We start from the raw sequence: 26709 nt of genomic DNA on the forward strand, positions 1-26709 counted from the left end.
GCCCGTCAAGTCCACAAACTATTCCCAAACTATATCTAGAGGATCAGTTGACCAGCTTGTGATCTGAATTTGCTGTTAGTTCCACATTTGTGCAGGGACAACAAACATGCACACATCAGTCGGCTTTCACATTTGCATGCTTCCAATTTGGTTGTAAAGTTGTAAATTGCTGTCATTGTCCACCACTAGGACACTAAAGAACCTCAGCGATGTGTTCCGATTTCTCTTAGGAAGAAAAAATCATTTCCAACTTGCCAACCAAAAACGCATGCATGTGTACGGACATATAGTAGACTCGCCGTTGCATGCTGACGGCGAGAAACACTCCAGAGATGGGAAATCCAGGTCCGGAAAGTCAAGACACAGTTTGGCTTTAGCCACAGGTGTTTCTACTCAACCGGCCAGTAAATGAGCTACCACACTTACACGTGTGGCTAAAGCTAAACTGTGGCAAAGTTTTTACATTCTGGACCTGGATTTACCATTTCTGCTGGAGGGGGCAAGTCCAGGTCCAGAAAGTTAAAAAATCTTGCCACAGTTATGCTTTAGCCAGTGGGCTAAACGCTGCCGGAGTTTAGCTTTAGCCACTGGCTTAAGTTCTGGTCCTGGATTTGACACCTCTGCTGCCCACCCCCACACAAACATTTTGTCAAATACAGGTCCAGAAAGTAAAAGCGGTGCCATAGTTTGGCTTTAGACACAGGTGCTTCTACTCAACCAGGAGGTAAGCAAGCTCCCAGGGAGCTTTAGCGACATTTGTGGCTAAAGCTCTACACTTACACGAGTGGCTAAAGCTAAACTGTGGCAGGGTTTTTACTTTCTGGATTTGGATTTACCATTCTTGCTAGAAGCTACAAGTCCTGGTCCAGAAAGTTAAAAAGTCCTGCCACAGTTAGGCTAAACAGTAAGATAGTGGCTAAATCCTGTCATAGATTAGCTTTAGCCACTGGCTAAAGTTCTGGTCCTGGATTTGACACCTCTGCTGCCCACACTCACACAAATATTTTGTCAAATACAGGTCCAGAAAGTAAAAACCGTGCCATTGTTTGGCTTAGACGGTGCTTCTACTCAACCAGGAGCTAAATAAACTCCTGGGGAGCTTTAGCCAAAAGTATGGCTAAAGCCAAGCAGGATTTTTACTTCCTGGACCTGGATTTGCCAACTCTGCATTTTGTCATGCCTCTTACCTGGAGTTGAGGTCGGCATGTGTGGCCGCGGTTGCCCCACCTCCTCCGCGACTTTTCTCCAAGCCCAGTTTGGTGAAAATGCCCACCAGCACCATGATGGCCACCACGCCGCAGATGATGTAGACGATGAGGTGCGTGCGGTCTCTCTCCTGGTCCTCCTGGCCCTCGGTGATGGTGGCCACGGGCTTGCCCGTGTTGGCCCAGATGGGCGTGTCGTAGTTGGAGCAGATGTGCTGGTCCAGCCGCTGTTGGCGGAACTGGCAGCAAAAGCGATAGAAGCAGGTACCGCAGCAGTATAAAAAGACACCGGCGTTGCAGTTGAAGGGCGGGTCCCACTGGCCCATCACGTCGTAGTAACCCTGGCAACGCGTCCCGCCGACTGGGGGGCCGTCCTCGTCGTCTGCATCTCCGCCACTGGAGGGAGTGGACAGGCCAGTGTCTTGAAAGGGGTTTTGGGTGGTCTCTGCATAGGTGGGAGTTGTCTTGTTGACCAGCGTGGAGGGGCCAACGACGGGGCTGTCTTCGGTGACTGTCACCGTGGTGACAGACGGATCTTGAGTGACAGTGGGCTGAGTAATTAGGGAAGAGAGGTAAAAAAAGAAGAGAAGATGGCAGGAGGGAGGAAGGATTGGTGCCATCCTGCTGACAGGGCCCCAAAGTCCAGCTTTCAACTGAAGGAGAGTTCAAGAAAGGGAAAAGAGGCAAGGAGTTCAATTTCAGTCCAAGTATACACATAAAAAAATGATTTCTTCAAGAAAATCCAAACACATTAGAGTTGACAAAGGGTGTCAAATTATATTTTAGCTCATCAAAAAAATTCAAAAGAAAGTGTAATCTTCTTAACAAGTAACAACAGCATCACAACACTCAAGGGGCTTTTAGTATTTATACAAAATGATCTCATGTATCAAAGCAATATGTCATCTTTCATCAAGGTCAATCAAAACAAACCAATTAGAGAACAAACTCACCTTCCAAATAAGAGTTTGCTGTCCCCTCTTTTTATTTGGTCACAACTTCAAGAGTCACCATAAAGCCGAAACTCTGAATCTTTGCTCTCACCTTTTCCCTCAGTGTCTTCTGAAATCCTCCCTCTCAAGTCCAAATCCCCTCTAGAAACACGTGCAAACTTTACTCAGCAGCATCTTTCCCCCCCTCCCCCGAGCACTTTCCTTTTCCCTCTTTTCATGTGTTCTCATTCGTTGACTGACTGCGGGATCCGGGAGAACCGCACACTCCTCCTCTTCTTCTTCTTCTTTTTTCTAATCTGCTCCTCCTGTCGCTCAGTCAGTTCTGGTAAACTGTGAGTACGTACACAACTGTCCTACCCGGTTAAGAGGTGCCAAGTGCAATGCATGAGTGTGTGTGAGTGAGTGAATGTGTGTGTTTATGAGGGGGGGGGGGGGGGGGTGTCTGCAACACTAAGCGCTGCAACAGTTCAGGAACCAAACCAGCTTCCCTCTGTTTACCTCATCGGTACCAGAGAGAGAGAGAGAGAGAGAGAGAGAGAGAGAGAGAGAGAGAGAGAGAGAGAGAGAGAGAGAGAGAGAGAGAGAGAGAGAGAGAGAGCGAGAGAGAGCGAGAGAGAGCGAGCGAGAGAGAGAGAATGTAGAGATTGCGGGTGAAAATAAATATTAAAATGGCATTGTTTATTTATATTATTAATCTTGTTCTAAATGACAAAACATTCCTATTGAGTATATGGGAACAAAAAATTATATAATTTTTTACCGTAAAGTTTTAAGTAAGCCACAACTTATTTTCCTTAAACAACATATATTCGTTAAACAATGTAGCCTTTTCCTTGAATTTTTTTCAGTTTTTTCCCCTCTTGATTCTGCCTGTGCAGTGATTAGTTCAGCAGATAGCAAGATGTGCAGATGTGTTCTCCTAGCTGTTTATTTGACACCAAAGAACCAAAGAACTTTCAACGCAGCATGATTTCCATTAGCATTAGCCTAAAGTATGTCCATTAGCTTAATGGTAACATACAATGGGAAACTTTAGATGGGCTAATTGAATTTAGCCTTGTTGCTGTGTTAAAATTAGCACAAACAAGGCTAATTTCTGCTAGCCTCATTATTGTGCTAATGTTAAACCATCAAACAACTGTTACTTTATTACAAAATATGTTAGTAACACATACAAGTAGAACATCCCAATATATTCACGTAAACTCCCTGAATTGCTGGCGTTTAGCTTTAGCTTCACATTTTACATGATAGTTGCAGTGATATTTGGACTACAGTCAGTTAGCTAGTTTAGCACCTTAGCTTTAATATTAAACTGTGCGCATGACAAAAGTGTGCTTCTCTCACTGCAATTCAAAAAAAGACAGTGGTACTTTCTGACTAACTAGCTTTTCCTAGCTAGAAAACATGTATCAGCTGTGAACTATGCTTAAATACAGTGGAAATTTGGCATGTTAATGATAATAATAATGTGTTTATATTGAGTGGTAGTACTGTGTGATTTTAACATTTTTCTAATTGTTAAAAAAGGAAATATAATTTACTTTAAGGGTGTTTCAGCCTATGAGCAGTAGTTCGCCAGATAGTAAACAATTCTTCAAAAAAAAGAGAGAAGTATTCTGGAAGCGGATTATTTTCACGCTCATTTGACGTTTCAAGTAAAAGTCCACTAGCTTAATGCTAATGGAAAATGTGAATGTGAATCTTAATCCTCTGCAAGAACAAAACAAAACAACTCCTATTACTGCATCTGGATTGTGATGGTCTCTTGATTACACTGTATTTGAATAGTTTGTTATTGTAAAGTAAATTCTTTTGACATTGCAGCTCAGCGACAGCATTCCCTCAGAGTTCAATTTCTGCAAATGTCTCGAGTCTGTGAGTGTGTTTTAGTGTGAAACGTGCAGAGGACAGTCAACATCTGCTGTGGTCACTCCTGCTCCTCATCTCCTTATCGGTGCGCCCGTCCCCGTCTGTTCTCGCTTTTCATGCATGCATGCGCGCTCGCACACTCTCTCAAGCCTTCCTTTCCTCTTCTGACTATTGGCATCATTCCTATATTCTCATATATCCCCGCGCTGCAGGTGTGTACGTGTGTGTGCTTGAGTCCAGGTCGTCCGAGTCGCACTGCAGCTTGGCCACGTCTGCCAGCGCTCACACAACTTGAGCGGATGTCACAGTAGAGCCAAGTTGGAGGAGTTTTTTTTGTGTGTTTTTTCCTCTAAACCACCACATGGACATTTCTAATGAAATTCTAATCTAGATTGACAAGGGCCTTTTTGCTTCGCTTTCCGCTAATCGCCTCTCCCAAAATCCTCCTCCTTTATGTGTCGTCATCCAGAAGCAAACTCCGCACTTCCTCCACGTTGTGTTGCGTGCCGGGTGTGTGTGTGTGTGTGTGTGTGTGTGTGCATAAACGAGAGCGGGAGTGTAATGGAGAGAGTGAAAAGATGAGCGTAAATGTAGGACAGCGGGGAGGAGAAGAAAGAAAAGAAAAGAAAGGAAAGTGGGGGAGGAGAAATGTTTGGCTGGAGACCAAAGAGGAAGGTGGTCACATGGGGCACACATGCGGTGTGTGGAAATATGCAAATGTCTTTTTTTTTGGTGATAGATTTGCAAACGTGCGTCATTCATTTTAGCGCCATCATCTGGTCATATACTTTACTTTGACCAACTTCCATGGAGTTTTTTTTTTAAATTCATTTTTAAGGCAGTCTTTCTTGTATTGTTTTTTATTCATTTTTAAGGCAGTCTTTCTTGACATAAGATAAAAGTATCAGCTCTAGATTTGCATATAGACAACAAATGCTGGAATTGAAAGTAGTCTGTGCTCTATTTGCATTTTGGGTTACTTGTGGCGTGTCAGCTCTGCAAATGTTTCTATCTGTAACTTTGTTGTAAAAAAGAACAAATGCATAATAGATATTAAGGAGCCATGTGAGGAGTAGAATTCACTTTATTTTAAATGGATAGCAAAAAAACGACAGTGTGTGTGTGTGTCATAGTGGGGCCAACATTTCGGGATTTCACAGAGTTGTGGGGCCCAACCGTCCATGTGGGGACATTTTGCTGGGCCCCACAAGTTTAGACCTCTTTTTTTCTTGGTTTTAGAGTTTAGGGTTGAGGTTAGGGTAAGGAATAGGGGTAGGCAATCTTTTTTGGGTTTAGGGGAAGGGGCTAGGAAATGCATTATGTCAATGAGATGGCCCCACAAAGATAGTAAAACAAACTTATGTGTGTGTGTGTGTGTGTGTGGTCTAAATAACTAAATATCTCGAAGTCTATTCCCAAAATGCCTGTAGGGCTCCAATTAACGTGTTCCCCTACACATGGTCCCACTCTCCCCAATGAGTCGAATATTTAATTTGAATAATTCATTCAGTTGATGAATATTCATATTTTAGCTTTGTGTGTGTGTCCACTAATAACAAACACTATATAATAGTGGAATAGTGCTTATTTTGTTAGCTATCGCTAATTAGCCAATCCTTCTGAATTGTCACTTGCCAAGTGGAGCTCTGGCAGTTAGTCATTAACTAAAATGGCACTTTTGTAACAGAAATGCATTTTCTGTTATTGACTGAAAATAATAACTATTCACTGTTTTTGATCTGAGGTCAAAACAATAAAAGCATCATTTTGCCACCATCTTTGTGTCGTGGAACTATGTTGGAGTGAATAGAGGCACTTCATTTTGACAACCGTAGGGATGTTCAATACCACTTTTTTTCAGACCGATACCAGTATTCACTCTTTGAGTACTCGCCGATAGCAAGTATTGCTGATATATAAAATTGCATTTAACACAATGACAAATCATTGTCTCAAAACCTTTCTTTCTGATGCAGATCATGATTTGCCAACGTGTCTGGTATCGGCAGCCTCCACGAGTACCCGATACCTAAAAATAAGGCTGGTATTGGCCCAATACCGATACCTGGTATCAGTACTCACCCATCTCTAGACAACAGTAGTGCTTTGCTACCATCTTGTGACATCTTGGTGGCAAGAAACTGTGTTGAAGTAAGTTGAGGAGCTCCACTTTCATAAAAATAGTGCTTTGCCGCCATCTGTGCCACCTTTAGCAATTACAAACCATTTAGGGCGGTGGTTGGTGTCAATTACTCACCTATTATGCTCAAATAATAGAATATTGAAAAACTAAATGTCAATGAAAGCATAGTAGAGCCAGCGATCATCAACATGTCCAATATTAGACATTTGAAATAACATCGTCATAAAGAAACATTTACCACTGGCAGCAATCCACGGAGCAGGATGAGTGTCTCGCATGCTGACAGCTGTGTCTCTCGGCTGGTGTGAGAGTGCAGTGGCGTTGCGTCAGGCAATTAGCGGGTCAAGTCCTGCGGGACAAAGTGAATGAGCGTACACTTCAACAGGAAGTCCATTGATCAACAAAGAAAAGCTTATTGGTCACTGCTTATAGGATGCAATGTCACATGACGTGCATCACGAAAGGCGCTTCGTGTAGCAACCGGTTTGAAGCAATCGTTGGAATAAACAAAACAAGCTTCAATTTGGCAGATTTTTGCTCATGTCGTAGCTTTTTAATGAAATCCGCTTAACATTGTTCAGGTTGGAATGTTTGCGTGCATGCTCCCATTTGTTCATTGGAGCACATTTTAATATGAAGGGCGCATTCGCCAGGGAACTGGAAATGATCATTGCAAATTAGAATTCCCTTACGAGGTTTGATTTCAACTGCCTTGCACACACATAAAAACAATCCCAAAAAATATTGCCACTGAGGTTTATTTGACAGATGTGCCAGGTTCGTTCATTCTGGCATTGAGATCATGCTTTCGTTTGGATCGTCATTATGCTGTCCATGTTTCATGATATTTTGCTCATGTTAGACAATATATATGCATTTAATGAGTTTCCATGGAGTGTGAAGTAATTCCATCTCGAGAACTTTTGCCGTCCACAGAGTAAAAAGCAAATGAGAGCAAAAATGGAGTGCAGAGTAATGAAAGTCTGTTAGTTAGGCGAATGATCCCTGATGTTCAGCCTGACCATTTGACTGCACTCAATTTGCCAATTAGAAAAGCAAAGACAAAAGAGGTCACTCGTGTCCACGGGGGATGAATCATGGAGTAGAATTAAAAACAACAGAACCCCCCCGTACGCAAAGCTGACTCCAGGTCATGTGATCAGCATGTTTTTAGACATTGGAACTGGATGAATACACTCACCGGACACAAATTCTGCACTCTAAATACAGTTGGGACAAAAATAACCAAAAGTTCGTCAAAAAGGGACCGACTCAATGTTTTGATTTATTTTTTTTAAACCAAAACATTGGTTCAAATGAATAACCCAGCAAACAACCGATTTAAAAAAATTAACAAACAACTCAGTTTTTTGGGGACTGACCCAACTTTTTGGGTTGTGCATGAAAAACACAAATTTGGGCCAAAAATAATCTTAATTGAGTCAAAAAGGGACAGAGACAACATTTTGGTTTATTTATTTAAACCAAAAAGTAAGGGTCAAGTGAATAACCCCCAAAACCCATTTTTGGAGGATTGACCCAATGTGTTGGGTTATTTATTTACTTTGTAAACCAAAAAGTTGGTTTAACAACTAACCAACCAAACAACACTCCCCCCGCCCCTTTTTTGGGGGGAGTCCGATTCAACTTTTTGGGTTACACATCTAAACCAAAAAGTTGGGTCAAAAGAATAACCCAAAACCCAATATTTTGGGTTGTTTTTTTGTGTTTTTTTATTTTGACAAGCCAAAAAGAAAACAAATGAGGATTTAAAAAATAATAATTTACGAAGCAATTTTTGGGATTGTTCTGTGTGTTATTGATATGACCCAACATTTTGGTTTAAATGATTAACCCACCCCTGTTCAACTGCCACGTTTTTGTGACATAAATGAGATAAATAAAACATAAAATAGATAATTAATTTTCATTTTACATGATTAATGTGACCTATAAGCTGTACAACTAAGTTGAACATTTTGGGATATGGAATGGTTATGATCAGATGAAACAAAGGTTGAACTTTTTTGGCTAAGCCAGGAAAAGCCTACTAGAACAGCTGAACTTTATTTGGTGTTGATCAGGTTAGAAAAGGGTGTGCACACTTATACAACCCCAGTATCTCAGTTGTTTATTTGTTCTATTGAGCTACATTAATGGTAGAAAAAGTTTTTGATATAATTTTTCATTGTCTTTTCATATCACAAAAACCTGACAGGGGTGTGTAGACTTTTTATATACATGTACGCCAACGAGGCAAAGAAAAAAAGTCAAATGATTATCTACTTGACGTTGTCAGTCAACATCAACAACAATTCAAATGAGGATGAAGGAGAATTTACTTTTCTTTTTATTTATTTATTTATTTATTATTATTTACAAACACAAAGCAAAGACTGCGGTGCTGTCATCAGAATAATGCGTGTGTGCGGGTGTGTTTCCATACTAATGCCCTTTTGGACATCCCTGTCATTGCTGACCTTTTTACAAAATGAAAGGAGATGCAAATATTCAGCTTCATTTAGTACCGGCCACAAGTCGTTTCCACAACGAGCTCCTCTGGGCCAGCTTTGCTCAGGCACATGGCCAGCGGCGTCCTTTTCTGCACACAATCGTAATGAATCTCATCCCCCGATTGCCTTTGTGTCCACCTGTCCTCTTTCTGTCTCCATTGCCTCTCAAGTTGCATCATTTTTTTACTACCTAAATATTCACACGTCTATCTAACTATATTTGGGAACTTAGGGCTTATAATACATTTCCAATGAGCCATTGATTGATAGATGATCAATTAATTCAGACCGACTTCATTCCCCCCAAATTTATTTGTGCTTATTCGTGATGCTGCAATGAAGTGTGTGAGATTCAAAACATTACAACAGGAGACACAAAATCCATTGTTGGATTGATTTTTATCCAGATGAGGTTTTTCTGACTTGTCGCTCTTAAAGTTCAAAGTGTCAACCTTTCTCACATTGGGTGAGTGGTTTGCACATGTTCTGTCTGTAGATGGTTTTTTTTTTTTGTATGTGTCCAGAAAGTGTAAATGTGTTTATGAAATACAGAAATGCAGCCATGTAAAGGTTATGATAACATGACTAAAATAATCAAAATCATTTCTTCAAAATTGCAGGTGCTGCCACCTCACAATGAAACTCTGCCGCCTTCCAGAAGGCGCATTGCGGTTGTGTATTGCAAAACAGCAGCCCGTTGAATGGCAGGCGCTGTGGTTGATTTTAATAGGGAGCTGCTATTTCACTTGGTCCTCCTGCATATTTCGTGCTTCTCTCCGGTTAATGAAACCGAACCGCCTCCATGCTCGCGCTTATATACGCTGTCTGCACTTTGCTCTGATTGACAGTATACTCGCATCTACATTGTTGTTTACTTGCTCACCGCCACACTCGCTCCTCTGTGCATTGAAATGCGAGAGTAAATATGGCAAAACATAACTGAATTTCACTCAGAACCTCGTTCTTGGTTAGACCTTTGATAGTTTAAAGAGGATTTGGTGAGGGTTTCAATAATGTGTGGAAGTGTTTCTTTACTTTGTATTTGAGCATTTTGGTTGTGTGTGATAGGTTCAGTTCAGTATCTGTGAGAGCATTTCAGTGCTTGTACGAGTGTTTCACTATCGTATGAGAGTGTTTTATTAGTGTGTATTAGAGCATTTTAGTAGCTTGAGAGAGTGATTCAGTAGTGTGTGAGAGCATTTTAGTAGTGATAGTCTTCCGTAGTGTGTTAGTGTTTCATTAGTTTGTATTAAAGCATTTTAGTGGTGCAAAAGCATTCCGTAGTGCTTTTAAGATTGTTTTAGTCGTGTGTGAGTATTTCATTAGTATTAGAGCATTTCAGTTGTGTATTAGAGAATTTTGGTAGTGTGTGAGAGGGGTTCAGTACATGTGAGAGCATTTCAGTAGTGCTTGTACGAGTGTTTCACTAATGCATGAGAGTGTTTTATTAGTGTGTATTAGAGCATTTTAGTAGATTGTGAGAGTGATTCAGTAGTGTGTGAGAGCATTTTAGTAGAGATAGTCTTTCCGTAGTGTGTTAGTGTTTCATTAGTTTGTATTAAAGCATTTTAGTGGTGCGAAAGCATTCCGTAGTGCTTTTAAGATTGTTTTAGTCGTGTGTGAGTATTTCATTAGTATTAGAGCATTTCAGTTGTGTATTAGAGAATTTTGGTAGTGTGTGAGAGGGGTTCAGTACATGTGAGAGCATTTCAGCAGTGCTTGGACGAGTGTTTCACTATTGCATGAGAGTGTTTTATTAGTGTGTATTAGAGCATTTTAGTAGCTTGAGAGAGTGATTCAGTAGTGTGTGAGAGCATTTTAGTAGTGATAGTCTTTCCGTAGTGTGTTAGTGTTTCATTAGTTTGTATTAAAGCATTTTAGTGGTGCGAAAGCATTCCGTAGTGCTTTTAAGATTGTTTTAGTCGTGTGTGAGTATTTCATTAGTATTAGAGCATTTCAGTTGTGTATTAGAGAATTTTGGTAGTGTGTGAGAGGGGTTCAGTAATTGTGAGAGCATTTCAGTGCTTGTACGAGTGTTTCACTATCGTATGAGAATGTTTTATTAGTGTGTATTAGAGCATTTTAGTAGCTTGAGAGAGTGATTCAGTAGTGTGTGAGAGCATTTTAGTAGTGATAGTCTTTCCGTAGTGTGTCAGTGTTTCATTAGTTTGTATTAAAGCATTTTAGTGGTGCGAAAGCATTCCGTAGTGCTTTTAAGATTGTTTTAGTCGTGTGTGAGTATTTCATTAGTATTAGAGCATTTCAGTTGTGTATTAGATAATTTTGGTAGTGTGTGAGAGGGGTTCAGTACATGTGAGAGCATTTCAGTAGTGCTTGTACGAGTGTTTCACTATTGCATGAGAGTGTTTTATTAGTGTGTATTAGAGCATTTTAGTAGCTTGAGAGAGTGATTCAGTAGTGTGTGAGAGCATTTTAGTAGTGATAGTCTTTCCGTAGTGTGTTAGTGTTTCATTAGTTTGTATTAGAGCATTTTAGTGGTGCAAAAGCATTCCGTAGAGCTTTTAAGATTTTTTCAGTCGTGTGTGAGTATTTCATTAGTATTAGAGCATTTCAGTTGTGCAGATAATAGAATATTAGAAGTTCGTAAGTGTGTTTCCGTAAGTTGTGAAAGTGTTTCTATAGTGTACATTGAAGCATTTTAGTAGAGCATGAGAGCCATTCAGTTGCATGTGAGAGCATTTCATTAGTGCATGTGAGAGTGTTGCAGTAGCATGCGCGTTTTATTAGTGTGTATTAGAACATTTTAGTTTTGTGTGAGAGCAAAAACATACTCAAGTATTGAGTAACAGGAAGGTAATTTCTGATTTTTTTTGTCTTTATGTAAGTGTTTCAGTAGTGTGCGAAAGTGCTTCAATACTTTGTAATAGAGAATTTTGGTAGTGTGTGAGAGTGTTTCAGTAAGTGTGAGAACATTTCAGTAGTGCTTGTACACTACTGTGTGAGAGTGATTTAATTTGTGTATATTAGAACATTTTAGTAGATTGTGAGTGATTTAGTTGTGTGTAAGAGCATTTTAGTAGTGTTGGGATAGTATTTCAGTAGTGTGTGAGAGTGTTTCATTTGTATGCATTAGAGCATTTTAGTGGCGAGATTTCAGTAGTGCTTTTAAGAGTGTTTTAGTAGTGTGTGAGTGTTTCGTTAATATTGGAGCATTTCAGTAGTGCTTGTGAGATAACTTAAATAGTATGCAAGAGGATTTAGGTAGTGTGTGAGAGTGCTTCTATAATTGTGAGAGCATTTCAGTTGTGCTTGTACACTATTGTGTGAGAGTGTTGCATTTGTGTATAAAGAACATTTTAGTAGATTGTGAGTGATTAAGTAGTGTGTGAGAGTGTTTCATTTGGTGTTCTTGAAATGAGCTGATGCTTCTTTTGTGACGTCCCCACACAGTCTTCACGCCACTCCTTAGACATTTGTGCTCAATGATGTGCGCCACGCGAAAAAAAAGTTTGAGGCCAAGTTGACAATACGTCACGCTGCATGGGAAGCTTCATCGCTCCTCTGAGCTCACATCAGTCATTTGCCACAGCAGCCCTCACACACACACACACACACACACACACACACACACACACACACACGCACACACACCAAGACACCGCGTGCGTGTGTGTGCTCATGAAGAGCCAACGGGCTCGAACCCCCCCCACCCCTCACAAAGCAGGTGCGCTTGGCATTCATGCTTCATCTTTCGCAGCCAAACCCATTTTCCACATCCAAATGATTCCACAGGGGCTGATTAACCTGAAACGTGACCTTCTTTATTTAAATTTTAAAAACGCTTCATCGCTGTCCCTCCTGCTGATGTCTGATATCAATGCAAGTACAATACAAGACAAGTTACTAGCTAGTAGCATGGACGTAACATTGCCATTTTCAACATCAAATTTGGCGAACGGCAACAGCGTTTTGCGAAAACTCCCAACTTTGATTTGATAATTTGATTATATAACGTCATAAGTCACTTGACACTAGAATGTTCCTTTTTGTACAGCCCTGCAAAAAAGTTGACCTGATGTGCAAACTTCCTTGACACCAATATGCCACCAGACAGTGAATGTTATTGCTTAGGCCTGGGCACAAAAGCGTTTCTGACATTGGGGTCTACGGTTTGAATAAAAATGACAGAAAATGTATCATTCTTGTACAGGATCTCATTAAACTGCAGGTTTCTCCTCTGCAGCACATCTCTGGCGCTCACAGGTGCGAGAACAAAGGTCTCACTGCTGTTTTGTCTGTGTGTGTGTCCTCCCCCTCCCTCCCTTTAACAGCCACTCTGCAGCCTCTCTTGCCTGTGCAAATGTCAGCCTTCACATCCCCTGCAATCAAAGGCTCCGCAGTTGCCGCAGGACCCCCCCCCCCCCCCCCCCCGACGCCGAAATCTGACGGCTCCCCAGAAATGATCCAACTTCACGTGTTCAAAAGAAAACAGCGAGAGTCTCTTTCAGTAAACAGGCAAAGTGTGTTTTTTGAGTAGCCTGAATGAAGTGATGTCAATTCCAAAAGAAACGAGTCAGTTTGTCAAACTTTCGGTGCCCCCGGTATTTGTGGGTGTGTAATTCTTTGTACGGCGATGTCATCAGGCTTACAGTATCTCCGCGGATCTTTCATTGCAAAGTTGAAATTTGAAGCAAATCTGTCTGGTGAGCGCTGCTGTGCAATGTCATTAAAACTCTGTTGTTATATGCGTAATTGAGAGAGTTTGCCAGCATATTCTGTGATTCATCCAAAATATAGTCATTTCAATTTGACTTTTGAGATGTTATTGTTATTTTAAGGGCGAGGGCGAGTTGACAATGATATTTTAAAAATTTGATTGTGTTATTCTGGATTTTCAGAGCACGCAGTTACCTGGTTTTCAAATGAATCCAGCAATAGGTCCCAGTCCATTAGGTGCTCTGAATTTGTTACTTGCCATAAGGGGGTGCCACAGGGTTCTGTATTGGGCCCCCTCTTATTTGTTATTTCTCATTGACTTAGGTCAAAATATGCAAATTTACATTGTGTTTGGATAAACTCTTTTTTTTTTGTTTAACTGTAAAAAGTTGCCTCAAATGATTCCCACAGTGTCGACTCTCAACGAAATCGAGGTGGTCCAGATGTATAAAATCTTGGGTGTCTTAATTGATGACTCGCTAACTTTCAAGCCACATCATAGAAAATCTTGTGAAGCAGCTAAAGCTACATCTTTTTTTTTTTTTTTAATGTCGTAAGTGTCGTGCTGCGACATTTGTATCCGTGTTGGAGTATGGAAATATTTTATGTATGAATGTTGTTGTAAAATGTTTTCGGATGAGTGGTACTGTTTATCATATTTCTTTTAAGTTAATTACTAACTGTAAGATGTTTTCTTTGGTCAAAAGATTATTTGTTGCTTTTGGTCCCCTATTGGGTTGTTGGCTAAAAAAGTTTTTGTTTTCTTTGCTGTTTACTTGGAATATATAACTGATTCATTTTTTAAATAGAGGTTTTCCAGCTCAATGGGATATTGCCGGTTAAATAAATGTTAAATGAAATGAAAGTTAACTAAGCACTCACCTCGACAACTTAACCAAACATTTTATTGGCGGCACTTATTAGAAGCTAACACTGTTAGCCAATGCTAATCTGTGCTGTTCTATGTTCTAGTAAAGAAAAATAGCACCGTGTATAAAACCAAAATCAAACATACATTAAAAAAATAATAATGTACGTACCATTAAGAGGCGTGACGGACTTCAAAACCGCCTCAACTCATTCAGTAGCACCCGTAGGAAAGTTTCGAAAAAAATAGCCAGATTTACCAGTTAACTCAAAATTCAGTGGGCATGTTTACCATGATAGGAGGACGCACAACAAATTCAACAGGAAGTCGGCCATTTTGTTTTTAGAACAGCCATTTTGGGCAAATTGCGGTGCTTGTTCTTGGATAAACTCATACTAGGGAATTTGCTAAGCATGGGAAGATGATATATTTGATCAAAGGGAAACACATAGTGTTTTTTTTGTTTTTTTTTGCCATTGGGTCCTTTTACAACTGCTTTTAACTTTTTTACTATACAGGAGTTAACTGTCAACTGACTGTTAAGAATGATCAAATATTAGCTAAAACATTACGCCTGCAGTTAACATTCTAGAAACCCCCTAGATTAGTATGCTCCGGCTCATCTATACAAAAGGGAAAAAAGAATAAAAGTAAGGGCCTGGGGTCAAACCTCAAGTAAGCACTTGGGACCTTGTCTTTAACACTTCACTCACACGTTTGACATGCTGCAAATGACTGCTATGTGTATGATTAAAGACGATACGCTGGCTGCGGCGGCGGTGGACGCGTGTCAGTGAGATGAAGGATGGAGATGAGAGCTTCAGCCCTCCACGCCCCGTGGCACTTCGGAGCTCGGCGCTCTTCATTAGCTGGCAGGGCTTTGGGATTTTTATCTGTTCGCTACAGGGGGTCGTGACGCTGCGTTGAGGAGCCGCTTTGGCACGTGTGCGTGTCGTGTGTTGAGAATCGACATGAGAGCTATACCATGGGATCATGTGTGTCTTTGAGAGGAGATGAGGGAAAAGTCGGCTGGTGCTCCAGGGACTGGGAGCAGCTAGTGAAAGTCAAATAAGACATGCAAAGCTCTCTCAGTTTAGCGGTATATACTGTACATATAGAGGTCACTTGACAAAAGAACTCTCCAATCAGTTAGACTTCTTTCATTTTGTAGTGTGCTAATCTGTTGACATATTGAATTCAGTTTGTCTCGTGATGATCATAGCATATTTTAGAGTGTTTTATTGTGGGCAGGGCTCTTGTGCATTAAAAAACATTCAGGCTGGCTAAATTGCTCAACAGCAAACCATTAAATGCAAGAACTCATTTTGTGTATTTTTAACAAAAAAGAAAAGAAACTGACTCAAAATGTTTACATTATTCAGGTACTTTGCTTTTCCTGCATGTCATTAAAAATCCCCAAATTACTAGGTTTACTCACAGTGTAGTATAGGGCAGTACAAAACAGTGCAAGCACAACTTTAAGCAATGTCTGACATCTAGTGGTGAATGGTTATATTACAACTTAAAACTATGGCAGAGAAACATGTTGATTAATTGCATTCTTTTTTTTCAGGGTGACCCTAATAATCTCCATCATCATCAAAAAATCTCCAGGAAACAAACCTGATTCTCTTTCCATCAGATCCAAGTGAGGCACCACATGGGACCAATGATCCAATTTAACGTCTCAGCCATCATCACAAATTCACATGAATGTACTCTGGGAAAGATAACACAATATGAGTTTAAATAAAATTACAGAATATAATAGGAAACCAACACCATTCAAATTGGAGGAAAATGCATCATCTAAGCGCCAATACAAGAAACGTATCAAATATTCTCTTTACAATAACTTTTAAATAATGCTCAGTTTTGACTAACCGTCGGTTTAGATATCCATACAACATGTTTATCGTGGTCGTAGACAGCAGCGGGCACTATTATGAGCTACCCCTCTCACAATGTAACCAGCATATTTCGTTAGAAGGCGTACTTAATGTCTGATGAATAACAAATACAGTATAATTCATTTCTTACTGTTACAACCAAAATGAGAAATTGAATGGGCAATTCCGTGCATAGAATGACTCAGGAGAACCACCAGTTTGATTCGTAACCTTAAAATAAACAATTTAACCGGTAAAGTGACCCGTTTAGTAATTAGCGACAGTTACACATGGAAACGACATCCGGTTATAACGTTCAAAACAAAAGCACATGAGAAGAGCGAATCTAAATTGGGATTCTATACTTCAAACCAAGCGATTGTAGTGTCCAAAGTATGTCTAGGGTTTTGACGACAGGATTTTATCTATCGCTTTTTCAACGTCGAGCTCCTCTAAAGTGCTGTTACAACTGGAAAACAAATTACACAAAAAATGAAAAACGAGTGCACGTGTGTGCCATTGAGCCACCTGGCATTTATTCGCCTCCTCCAGTAAACGTAAATGCAAATTATAAAATACATTATACACATGGGAGATTTGAAGTTTTGATTATACAATTAATATATACTTAATTTAATTTAAACAATTTTAAAGTGTTGCTTGTGTATGTCCGCTCCGCTGTATGATTTATGTCATTTTGTCGTGCTCGATAGTAGCAATTTATGTACAATGGCGCCCCCTTGTGGCAATTCTTAAGTATCGCCATTTACTGTAAAAATTAACTCACTATTGCGTTAGCTGAGATTAAAAGGTTCTGATTTAGGTAGAACCTCGTCGTAAACAAGCTTTTGTGCTGAAGGGTAACATTTGCTTATTATTTTTTGATTACAAGGGACAGATGAGTACAATGGGTGGGTTATTTAATATATTTGTTATTTAAGTAACCATTATTTAAAAAAAAAAAAAAAAACTAAACAATATTTAAAATGTTTGTGTATGCCAATTTGCTTATTTCACAGTTCTTCCATTTTACCATGTTTCACTTCAGAACTTATAACAATTTTATTAAGTAAATGAATGAGTGGATTTTTTTTTTAATTCACTAATTTTAAGTAAAACAATGGTACAACTAATATATTACAGGGCTCCTGATAAAGTAAATGCTTGGTGTGCCAGAATAAAGTGCATAATGATGCAGACAATTGTTTTCATAACGTTTTTGTTTATTCTTAAAAAAAAGAAAAAAAGAAAGACAAGGTCCAAGTTTTTGGAGGCCCCGCGCTCACCCTATTCCCCCCAGCTGGCTAGCTCCACTAAACAACCAGCAAAGAAAAAATAGCCATATGAACAATTGATAATATACACCCCATATACAGCAATACATAGTGGTCTACCATAACGTTACCAATAATGCGCAACCTCTAACGAGGCTTCATTTTCAACTGTCGCCACTGATAAGGTTTCATTTCAACAGCAACTGACAACCAATGACGGTTGTGCGTTTTTTTTTTTTTTTTGTTACTCGTGTGGGTGGGCATCAGGATGCTAAGGTGATCGCCAACACCTCAGCTGATCAGTCACGTAACGCAAAAGGTGGCTTCGCCCAACATTCGTCTGCTAACCTGAACGCCCCGTGAAACCAAACCGACTTAAGTGCAAAGTTTAGGAGGCACTGACACACTTGCACGTCACACACACTTCCATGTGATCGTAGATTGATGGGTAACCGTTACCTTGAAATGACAGATTCACTTTCAGCAGGTGAGCACGAAAAAATAGTACACACCTGCTGATGGATCCTCATTGCAATACTATAAAGATTAGTTGAAGCCCACCTCATAGTGCATAAGAAAGCCAGTAACAGAAAGGCTGTGTGTACGTGTGAGTGCATGGGAAGCCGGTTGAGGATTTATAATCCCTATCTTTGATATCCAGTGTATGATCCATGTACTAGTGAACTCCTTGTACTCAATAGTAAGAATTTTGCACAAAGTACATGGACCTTAAGGCAGGTATCAATGATACGGAACAAAAACTGAAAGCGGCTTTCCATGTGTGTGCCAGAGAGCCCAGCAGTGATAAGAGACAGCATAGAGAAGGTGTCAAGGTGGAGCCTGAACGCATCACGCCGCCATCCGAGGCTACAGACACAACTCCAAGTGCAGCTGCAGGTCCGTGCTGTCCAGGAAGTCAGCAGAGAAGACACTCGGCGGTGTGTGTGGAGCCAGAGGGGTCAGACTGGTCCCCCCTTCTCCGCTTCCTCCTCCTCCCCCCACGCCGTTCCCGCCGCTGGAGCCGGAGCTCCCCACCATGGAGATGTCCAGCCAATCCATGCTGTCCAGAGCGGCGTCGCCGAAGTCCAGCCCGGCCGAGTGGGGCGAGAAGCCCAAGTCGGACGTGTCCATGGGGGAGGGCGGGTGGTCCAGGATGCCGGCAGTGCTCAGCATTTGGCTGTGGAGGTCGTCGATGAGCGCCAGGCCGCCGCTCGGTTCCACGCCGAGCAGCGTGGAGCTCTGCAGGAAGTCCTCCAGGTGAGCTCCGCCCGTGCAGGGCTCCCTCGGGGGGGCGATGAGGGGAGAGGTAGGGGTGGGAGGGGAGAGGTGGAGAGGGGACGGCGGGGAAGTGGGCGAGGGCGGGTCGGAGTGTAGAGGGGCGAGCGACGGGTCCGGGTTGGCCTTAAAACCTGGGATTTCTTTTGCAGGACACAAGAAGGGAACAAGTACCAAAACAATGAAAATAATTGTGAGTGAAATGCGAGATTTTGTGTTCTACACCTACAACATCTTAGTAAACGCTTCTCCAACCGGTAGCTCACGAGTCGTTTGAGTAGCTTGTGGACAGATAGCTAAGACTAACTTGAAAATAAAGTTGACCAAATAATACACTGACGGCAATGCTAATATCCTTAGTAGACTTTTACTTTGAAGTTGGGCAGCGTCGTGGCGTAATGGCTGCTTGACTTCCCTTTTCAACATTTAGGATTTCTCTATCTTACTTTTTATTGACATCAAAATGCTATCCCAAACTCATATTCAATCGCTAATTCAGGACGCTAAGAAACCGCGAGTTAATTACGCCATCATTGTATGCACGGCACAAATCTCCAACGTTAGTGGCTAGCAGCTAGCCGTTAGCATTAACGCATTCATTCCCAGCCATTTTCACTGAAGCAACCCCCTTCGCTCCCGGCTGTTTACTAGATTTTTACTGATTTTGTAAGGCCCACAGAATATTGTGCTCTATTGCTATAAAAACATGGACCCTACAAAAAGAAAGATTAGTCTCTTCTTTCATCAGGAAAAAAAAGTATATTTCCATCTGTTTCCGTTTTGCAGCAATTAGCATTACAATATAGCTAAGTTAAGTTTCAACTGTTTAAAACACTGGGGAAAAGTGCTTTTTTGCAACATGGCCCTGGTTGAGCTCTTATACTCTGCTGCCACCTGCTGGCCGTTTTTTTTGGTAATAACTACAATTGCTTTAAGCAACCTCTTCAGGTCAGAGGCTGCATCAAAGCCTTCTCTATGCTCTAGCATTAAAAAAAACAACAACATAAATGTATAAATACACTTTTGGGATCATGGCAATATTTAAAAGAGAACGTTTTTATACATTTTGGAGAGCAAATGGCTTGCTTAATTTATTCAAGAGTCGGGACCAAAGATACTTTGCATTCACTCTCCATGTTTAAAGGCAGGGAATGTGCCTTAAATTGCACTTTGAGGTCTTTTCATTATTGGGGGAAGAAGTTAAATAGAACTTTGCCTTCATTTATTTTCCAAAACTCTTTTGCCCATTTAATACATGTAAAAACAAACACAGAAAAAAAACATTCAACTTAAAATGTCAAATATAGCTATTAAGATTTTGATTTTTTAATAGGCAAAAACGTTTTATAAAATAAATTAAAACAAGTACGGTGTATAAACGATACAATCCAAACCGTGACTTCTGTTATCCGTGCATCATTTTAGTATTTTTTTTTTTTCATATGCCAATGTATGCATTTTGTGACGACTCTTGTGTTTGAAGTAAAGGCAAATAACAAAAATTTGGCTATAAAATAAATGTCGTGAAACATGAGTAGCTCGCTGTTGTTTTGCTTTTCTAAAAGTAGCTCTCGCTCGAAGTACCTCCACTTTTGAGCAGGATGTCGAAAAGGTCGTCCATTTGCTGACAATTGACGGCATTCCCCTGTAAACACAAATGCCCCAATACTTGTAAACACTACACACAAGTATTCAAAACTGAAAACGTGCTCATAAGTTCTGCAACAAAGTGAGAAAGTGAAGATAAAGACGGCAAATCAGAAGACGTACTTTGGAGCGCTGTGTAGGAAGAGAGGTGTTGGGTTTGGGAGAGGGAGGAGTAAACAAAGTGTGTCGGTCATAAGGCGGGCACACCCGCTCTGTCTGCCGAGATGGAGCGATGAAGAGGAGAGGAAAAAAGTCAATGAATGTGAGGAAGAATGGAAGAGATGGAAATGGAGACGAGCGTGACGGGCGGCGGCCGTGCCGACGGTACCTTGAAGGAGGAGATGGGGTTGCTTTGGCTTTCGCTGTTGGACATGTCGTCGAAGAAAGGCTGCAGGTTGGGGGGGGCGGTGGCGCACGAGACGGCCGGCGGGATGCCGTTGGTGTCCACGTGCAACTCGGTTTTCTCACCCTGGGGGAGGTAATTAACAGCAAGTGTCAATCATTTGATTGGAAAGACGATTGCTGGTTGGTCATCGTCGTCGCACCTTTTTGATTTGCTGACTCACCCCCTTGCTGTCTTTCTGCTTTTGTGATTGGCTGTCAGTGCTGGTCAGCTTGTTTGGACTGGACTGCAGTCTCTACAAGGACAAAGGCCATGAAGGACGTGCAAGTGTCTTCGCACCTCGAGTTTTTGCTCTGTACCTGCAGCGTGACGCGCCCGTTGCTTTTGGCCTGCGAGGGTGTTCGGTTCTGACCGTCCGGCGTGTTGCTGGTGAGGGCGATCAAGTAGTGGTTGCCGTTGGTGTCGGTGACCAGCGTGCCGCCTGCCTTAAGGAGGTCTAACGAAATTGCTTGAGTGTGGATCTGTGCGCTGTTCTGTTGGTTGACGAAAACTGGCGCCACCTATAGGAAAGACAACATCATTTGTTTGGATGTAACGATAATGGCAAAATCGTGATATTCAAATTGCCACAATACCATCGTCGTTTTTCATTTGTGAAGCTCAAGCACCCCCTGGTGGTTAATTTATTAGTGCAGCTTCATTTTATTTTGGCTTATTTTGGTCACCTATGTTTAAGTTTCATTGCTAATAGCCAGATGAAGAGGAATGTAACATGTTTGAGGAGTTCCTTATTGCTCACATGAACCAAACTATGTTCTAACTGGATATACTGCAGTGGTTATCATTCACAAATCAGTCATACGAGAACATATTTTTCAACCCCTCTGTCAAAAACCACGACTTTTCACCTGCTTTAGCTGAACACAGCATTTTTCACAACAATGATATTTTGCGCCACTGAGCCAATAGAAGCACAAGACAAATAACTGGCCAAGCCTATTTTTCTTTTATAGAACAATATATACATACACACACTTTTTTTTTTTATTACAATATCGTGAGTTTCTATACAGTATTGTGAGCCGTTTATAAAAAAATTATATCACCAACTTCCTGACAATATTGTGATAGTGATCAAATCGTGAAGTTTGGATATTGTCTCGGTGATCTCACAAAAAGTGGAATTTCACTATATAAATATATATATATATATATGGACACCATATAATTATATAAAAAACAGTTTCCCCTTCCCACATGTTAAATTGGATTCATAATAAATGAATGTTCCCCACTGAAATGAACTGATATGCCATTAAATAGTTCCTCCAGCACCCCGACACACTTTTTTTTTTTTTTACTATGTGTTTTTAACCGTGTGGCGCTGAACACATCATATGTGATACTTGACTTTTCAAGGCCTCATCAGTGTGATATTTTTTTTTCTTGAAAAGTCAGATTACACCTGTACACTGAAATACATGCATTGTGCATATAATGCAGTAGAGAGCAGTTATCCCATCACTAAACGACATTCCAACGATAAAATGGCCGCAATGAAGGAACGAACCAATTTTGAAATAATTGAGTTGACTTGATTTTTCCTGAAACAACACTGGGGTGATGTAACTTGAATTTTTTTTTGGGCTCCTTTTCTACATCTCCATAGATTGTGTAGATGTACCTTTTATGACTAATAATGTTGTTGTTGAATATGCTTGGTGATGATGCAGGCCCAGTATGCTCACCTGCTGAGTGCTGACAGTGGGCGTCTGCTGCTTGTGCTGCTGCTGCCGTTGCTGAGCCTTCAGCTGCTTCCTCTGCTGGCTTTGGTTGACTGCAGGCTTCTGGGTGGCCACAGTCTGGTTGTGGAGCTGCACCTGGACCCGCTTCAGCTGAACCGGGCTCTTGTGCTGCGTTTGGTTCTTCTTCCCTTGAGCTTGTTGCAGCTGGTTCTGCTGTGCCAGTTTCTGCTGGGCCTGCAGCTGCTTCTGCTGCGTCTGCTGAATGATGAGCTGCTGGAGTTGCTGCTGCTGCTGGAGCAGGATTTGGGATTCCTTTTTGTGCTCGGGCTGTTTTGGAGGGTTGGACTTTGGCTCCGAAACTTTGCGAGAATGCGTCAGCTGCTCCGCTTGTTGGACTTGCAGCCGATTAATTTGCTGGAGTCTGAGCAGAGTCTCCTGGGAGCACTGCATAGGCTGGATGACTCTTTTGCTTTGGGCCTCCTCCACGACTCCCGTCATACCTTCAACAGGCTCAGCTTCCTGCTTCACTTTCAACAGGCCGTTGGGAAGCACGGGGAGCTCGATGGCGGATGCTTTAATGAGCGTCTGAGGTTTCACATCTGAAGTTCTCTTGTCACTTCCTTCCCGCTCTGATGCCGCCACTCCTGCCACCTTTCCCAGTTCCAGCTGAGATCTGAGCGTCTCCACCAGCCTCTGCTTCTGCCTCAGCATCCGGGTCAACTCCTCAATCTGTTTGTCCTTCTCTTGCAGCATCTGGTCTTTGTCCATGGAGGATGAGTCCATGGCTACAACAGAGAAAGACTCCAGGGGCTTGACCGAGCCAGGTGAGGACCTGTGGAGGCTGCATGAGCTCTGGCCTTCTTCTTTGAGCTGGCTGAGCGGTTGGTAAAGAGGGGAGGTGTTGGACGGGTGCTGAGGAGAGGGATGGAGGGTGAGTTGAGTCAGGGGGGAGCTCACCTGAAGAAAAAAAAATAAGTAAGTGTTTTGGAAACGCTTGAGAGACAAACATTTTGTAGGATGCTCACCATCTCCCCAAACATGTCTCCGTTACAGCTAGTTTCATCTGGACTCAGCCCTGCTAATGAGCGCTCAGATGGAGAAGGAGACACGGGCGGGCTGGAGCTGGTGCTTCCAAAACGCAGGATCCGACCAGGAAAAACTTGAGCCAGCGGGGACAGAGCCGTCTTCAACCCCCCTTCAGCCTGTTGGTGGTCGGCGACTGCGGCCGGAGCCGTGTTAGCTGCACAGGCGGCGCCCTGATGGATGGGTTGCACTACGCCGTTTTTCGAGACGGCCGCAGGGGCGCCGTTTTGCTCTTGGTAGTTGCGGAGCCTCTCGATGAGATCGTTTTTGGTGCCCGAGACCGTCAGACCTCGCAACTTCAGTTCCTGTTTTAACTCGGCGACCTGGAACAAGAAAGCGGTACTCAAAAGTGAAAAAGTGGAGCATTTAAAGCAGTGCATCGTCAATGGCAATTTAAATTCAATGTAAAAAAAAACAACATAAATGTTGTGCCTTTTTGTCGTCAGCCTCAGTGAATACATAAAATATTTTCCATAACAACTCACACTAACCATTTTTGTCTTATCTTTAAAGGGGAAGTCAAGTTTTTCTTTACTATAATATGTTGTATGCACCCTCACTTGTCTTAACATGACATTCTGATTAATATTACATTTGTGGAATATGAGTTATGCAGCAAAATCCAGCTGTTTTCATCCATATCAGGGGGCGGCCATTTTGCCACTTGCTGTCGGCTTAAGATGACATCACATGCTCAGGCAACAACCAATCACAGCTCACCTGTTTGCTGAAGATGAGCTGTGATTGGTTGTTACCTGATACGTGAGCAACTATGATGTCATATTCACTCGACAAGAAATGGCAAAATGGCCGCCTCCTGTTACTGATTAAAACTGCTGGATTTTGTTGTTTAACCCATATTCCACTGACATAACATAAATCAGAAAAATGTATTTAGACTAGAGAGGCTGCATAGAAAAAAATTACTGTCAAGATTTTTTAGAGTTGACTTCTCCTTTAAGAAAGTGTTCCTTTAGTTTTGCTAGATAGCTAGTTGTGCTTGGACTAGATATTGCTCAACTTTATATTGAAATTCATACAGTTAGGACCCTGACTCCCATTACTGAACTCTATTTCCAGAGCACTTTCGCTCTTAAGTCCATAAGATGTAACCCAGTAACAGTAGATAGAATGAAAACAGTAGAGGCCCCATAATTAAACCCTGTGGAACACCATACGTTCCGGTATACTTGTGAATTCATATTGCACCTATTTGTCTGACTTTTTTTTTTTTTGCGCGACAAATTTAGTATGAAGGGATTACAACAATAAATAAATGACATGATGTACCAACACAAAAGGCTTTTTTTGTGTGTATGTGGCTTCAGTGTGACGTAGAAAACTTTGCTATTTACTTTGAACTCATCCAGGTTGGCAGGCAAAGTGGTCGGTTTGGCTCCTCCCAGTGAAATTTGGCCCTGACGTGCATTTCCACTTGTTGGAGTTGTGGTGGGGGTCGTGGGAACATTGCGAGTGGGGGAAGGGCTCGGGTTCGTCGGGAGGGGCTGCTCTGGTGCTGGCCTGAGGGGCGGACACAAAACCAAGATTATGAGGACACCAAGTGCTTGCAACCTGCTAATCTTATCAGCCTTGTAAAAACTAAAACCTACCTTGGTCATAAATTATACTTGTCGACTGACACTGATCATTGACAAGTAGAGTCTACTCGCATAGCATGAGGTTGTCTGACATAATTTAGCCTTCATGATTCGAGACTTGAAGAGTGAGAGAAAACCCCGGATGATAAAGTTGACGACAGCGTTGCTTGACACTCACTTTGGAGGTGCGGGCAGGATGGTGTGGTAGTTGTAGTGCTGCTGTTGCTGGTTGAGAATCTGCAGTTGCAAGAAGAGCTGCTGTTGCTGGAGGAGTTTGGCGTAGGAAGAGTCCATCAGAGGCGGACGCTCCTTGTCCGCCTTCTGGTCCGGAGGGATGTACTGGTGATATTTCAGCTTTTTCACCTGCAGGTAGGTCATGGTGATGATAGTTAGGGAGAAAGAAAAGAACATTCTTTAGCCTTTTTAAGAGAGAAACGAGCTTGCTTACCTTGGGTTTGTTGTCCTTTGCTTTCTTGGATCTCAGCGGAGGACGGTCAGAGCTTGTCTTACTGTGAGACTGCGGTCAGAAATTATGAAAAATTGAGAATGAGGAGACACGGTTGCATAAATATGGACTATAAGACGTGACTTTTTTCACTGCAACATAAACAAAGATGTGGCTTTTTTGCTGATTTACCTGATTCGATTAGCTATTCTTAGCTTCTTTTTTTTGACTGACCAAAATCGTGTTTACTGTAGACTTTTCCACTGATCTGGATTGTTAGGTTGGCAGTTTTTGTTTTCTCTCGTGATTGTATGTGTATTATTTTTTTAGCTTTTTTTTTTTTTTTTTGGTGCTATTTATTTAGTGGGTACAACCTACATACCTGTGTGCGCAAGAGACTGATATTTATGGTAATTAGATTTGGCCAACACATATTGATTGAGACAGATTAACATTACTGAATAATTCATATTCACCTTGTGTTGCCCAAAGGGTGAGCGGGAGGCTACTATGGTCCCGTTTGCCACTTTGAGGGGCGGGGGTGAATTGGACCCGTTCGCCACAGGAGTTGGAGGAGGCTGTGGAGCGGGCTGCATAACAAACTGAACAGAAACATGATATATTGTTAGATAACATTCACAAATGTGTTTGTAAATAAATGATTTCATAAGATTCTTTGACAGAACCTGTGTAGGGGACATGTCTCCATTCTGGACGACCGCTTCCGAGGGCGAGGGCGATGGCTGCGGGGCAGTACTCAGAGGAGAGTCGTGATTGGCGAGCTGGTCGGGTGACAGCGCATCACTGCTGTCTTCGTCCAACGAGGAACTCTCTCCACCAGCTCCCTTTGGAGATTCTGTAACAGACCAACAACATCCAGCGGTGTCACCAACATAAACATAAACTTTACATGTGCGTTTTTACAGTACCTCTAAGCATGGGGACGCAAGATTGCTTAAAGAGAGAAGACATATAGGCACTAGCATATATACTAGGGGTGGGCAAAAAAATAGATTCAGAATCAATGTCCCAAAATCGATTTTTATTTTAATTATTTTATACTGTCTTCCCTTTGTTTGTGTGCCTTTATTGGGAGCGCTGTTCATGTTGTACCCGATTTGGCTACTTAGGGGCAGTGTGGTTCCACGCGGTCTGATACACTGTTAAGTTGTAGCCACA

At 41.7% G+C, this 26709-nt stretch overlaps 2 protein-coding genes across 14 annotated transcripts in view; both read right to left on the reverse strand.

Moving 5' to 3' along the window:
- The window catches only part of shisa8b (shisa family member 8b), a 39249-nt gene extending 22078 nt beyond the window's left edge, over positions 1-17171 (reverse strand). The window contains exons 1-4 of one of the 4 annotated variants that reach the window (XM_077551335.1): positions 16116-17171; positions 15855-15951; positions 6412-6522; positions 1188-1858 (exon numbers count right to left, since the gene is read on the reverse strand). In XM_077551335.1, coding sequence (XP_077407461.1) covers positions 1188-1825 — 638 coding nt within the window. In that variant the 5' untranslated portion in view covers positions 1826-1858; positions 6412-6522; positions 15855-15951; positions 16116-17171. The other 3 variants (XM_077551336.1, XM_077551337.1, XM_077551334.1) reach the window with 3 other exon arrangements.
- Positions 17172-17322: 151 nt separating this feature from the next.
- Positions 17323-26709, reverse strand: part of mrtfab (myocardin related transcription factor Ab) — a 34865-nt gene continuing 25478 nt past the window's right edge. For 7 of the 10 annotated variants that reach the window (XM_077551313.1, XM_077551312.1, XM_077551315.1 and 4 more), the window contains 13 exons: positions 26217-26386; positions 26007-26132; positions 25534-25602; positions 25264-25448; positions 24843-25008; positions 23430-23810; positions 22408-23361; positions 21019-21219; positions 20862-20954; positions 20645-20785; positions 20440-20532; positions 20254-20314; positions 17323-18812 (listed from right to left, as the gene is read on the reverse strand). In XM_077551313.1, coding sequence (XP_077407439.1) covers positions 18262-18812; positions 20254-20314; positions 20440-20532; positions 20645-20785; positions 20862-20954; positions 21019-21219; positions 22408-23361; positions 23430-23810; positions 24843-25008; positions 25264-25448; positions 25534-25602; positions 26007-26132; positions 26217-26386 — 3191 coding nt within the window. In that variant the 3' untranslated portion in view covers positions 17323-18261. The remainder of the gene's footprint in view (positions 18813-20253; positions 20315-20439; positions 20533-20644; positions 20786-20861; positions 20955-21018; positions 21220-22407; positions 23362-23429; positions 23811-24842; positions 25009-25263; positions 25449-25533; positions 25603-26006; positions 26133-26216; positions 26387-26709) is intronic. The other 3 variants (XM_077551320.1, XM_077551322.1, XM_077551319.1) reach the window with 2 other exon arrangements.

Source organism: Vanacampus margaritifer, chromosome 18 (genome assembly GCF_051991255.1).
Source record: "Vanacampus margaritifer isolate UIUO_Vmar chromosome 18, RoL_Vmar_1.0, whole genome shotgun sequence".
In the NCBI taxonomy this organism is placed as follows: Eukaryota; Metazoa; Chordata; class Actinopteri; order Syngnathiformes; family Syngnathidae; genus Vanacampus; species Vanacampus margaritifer.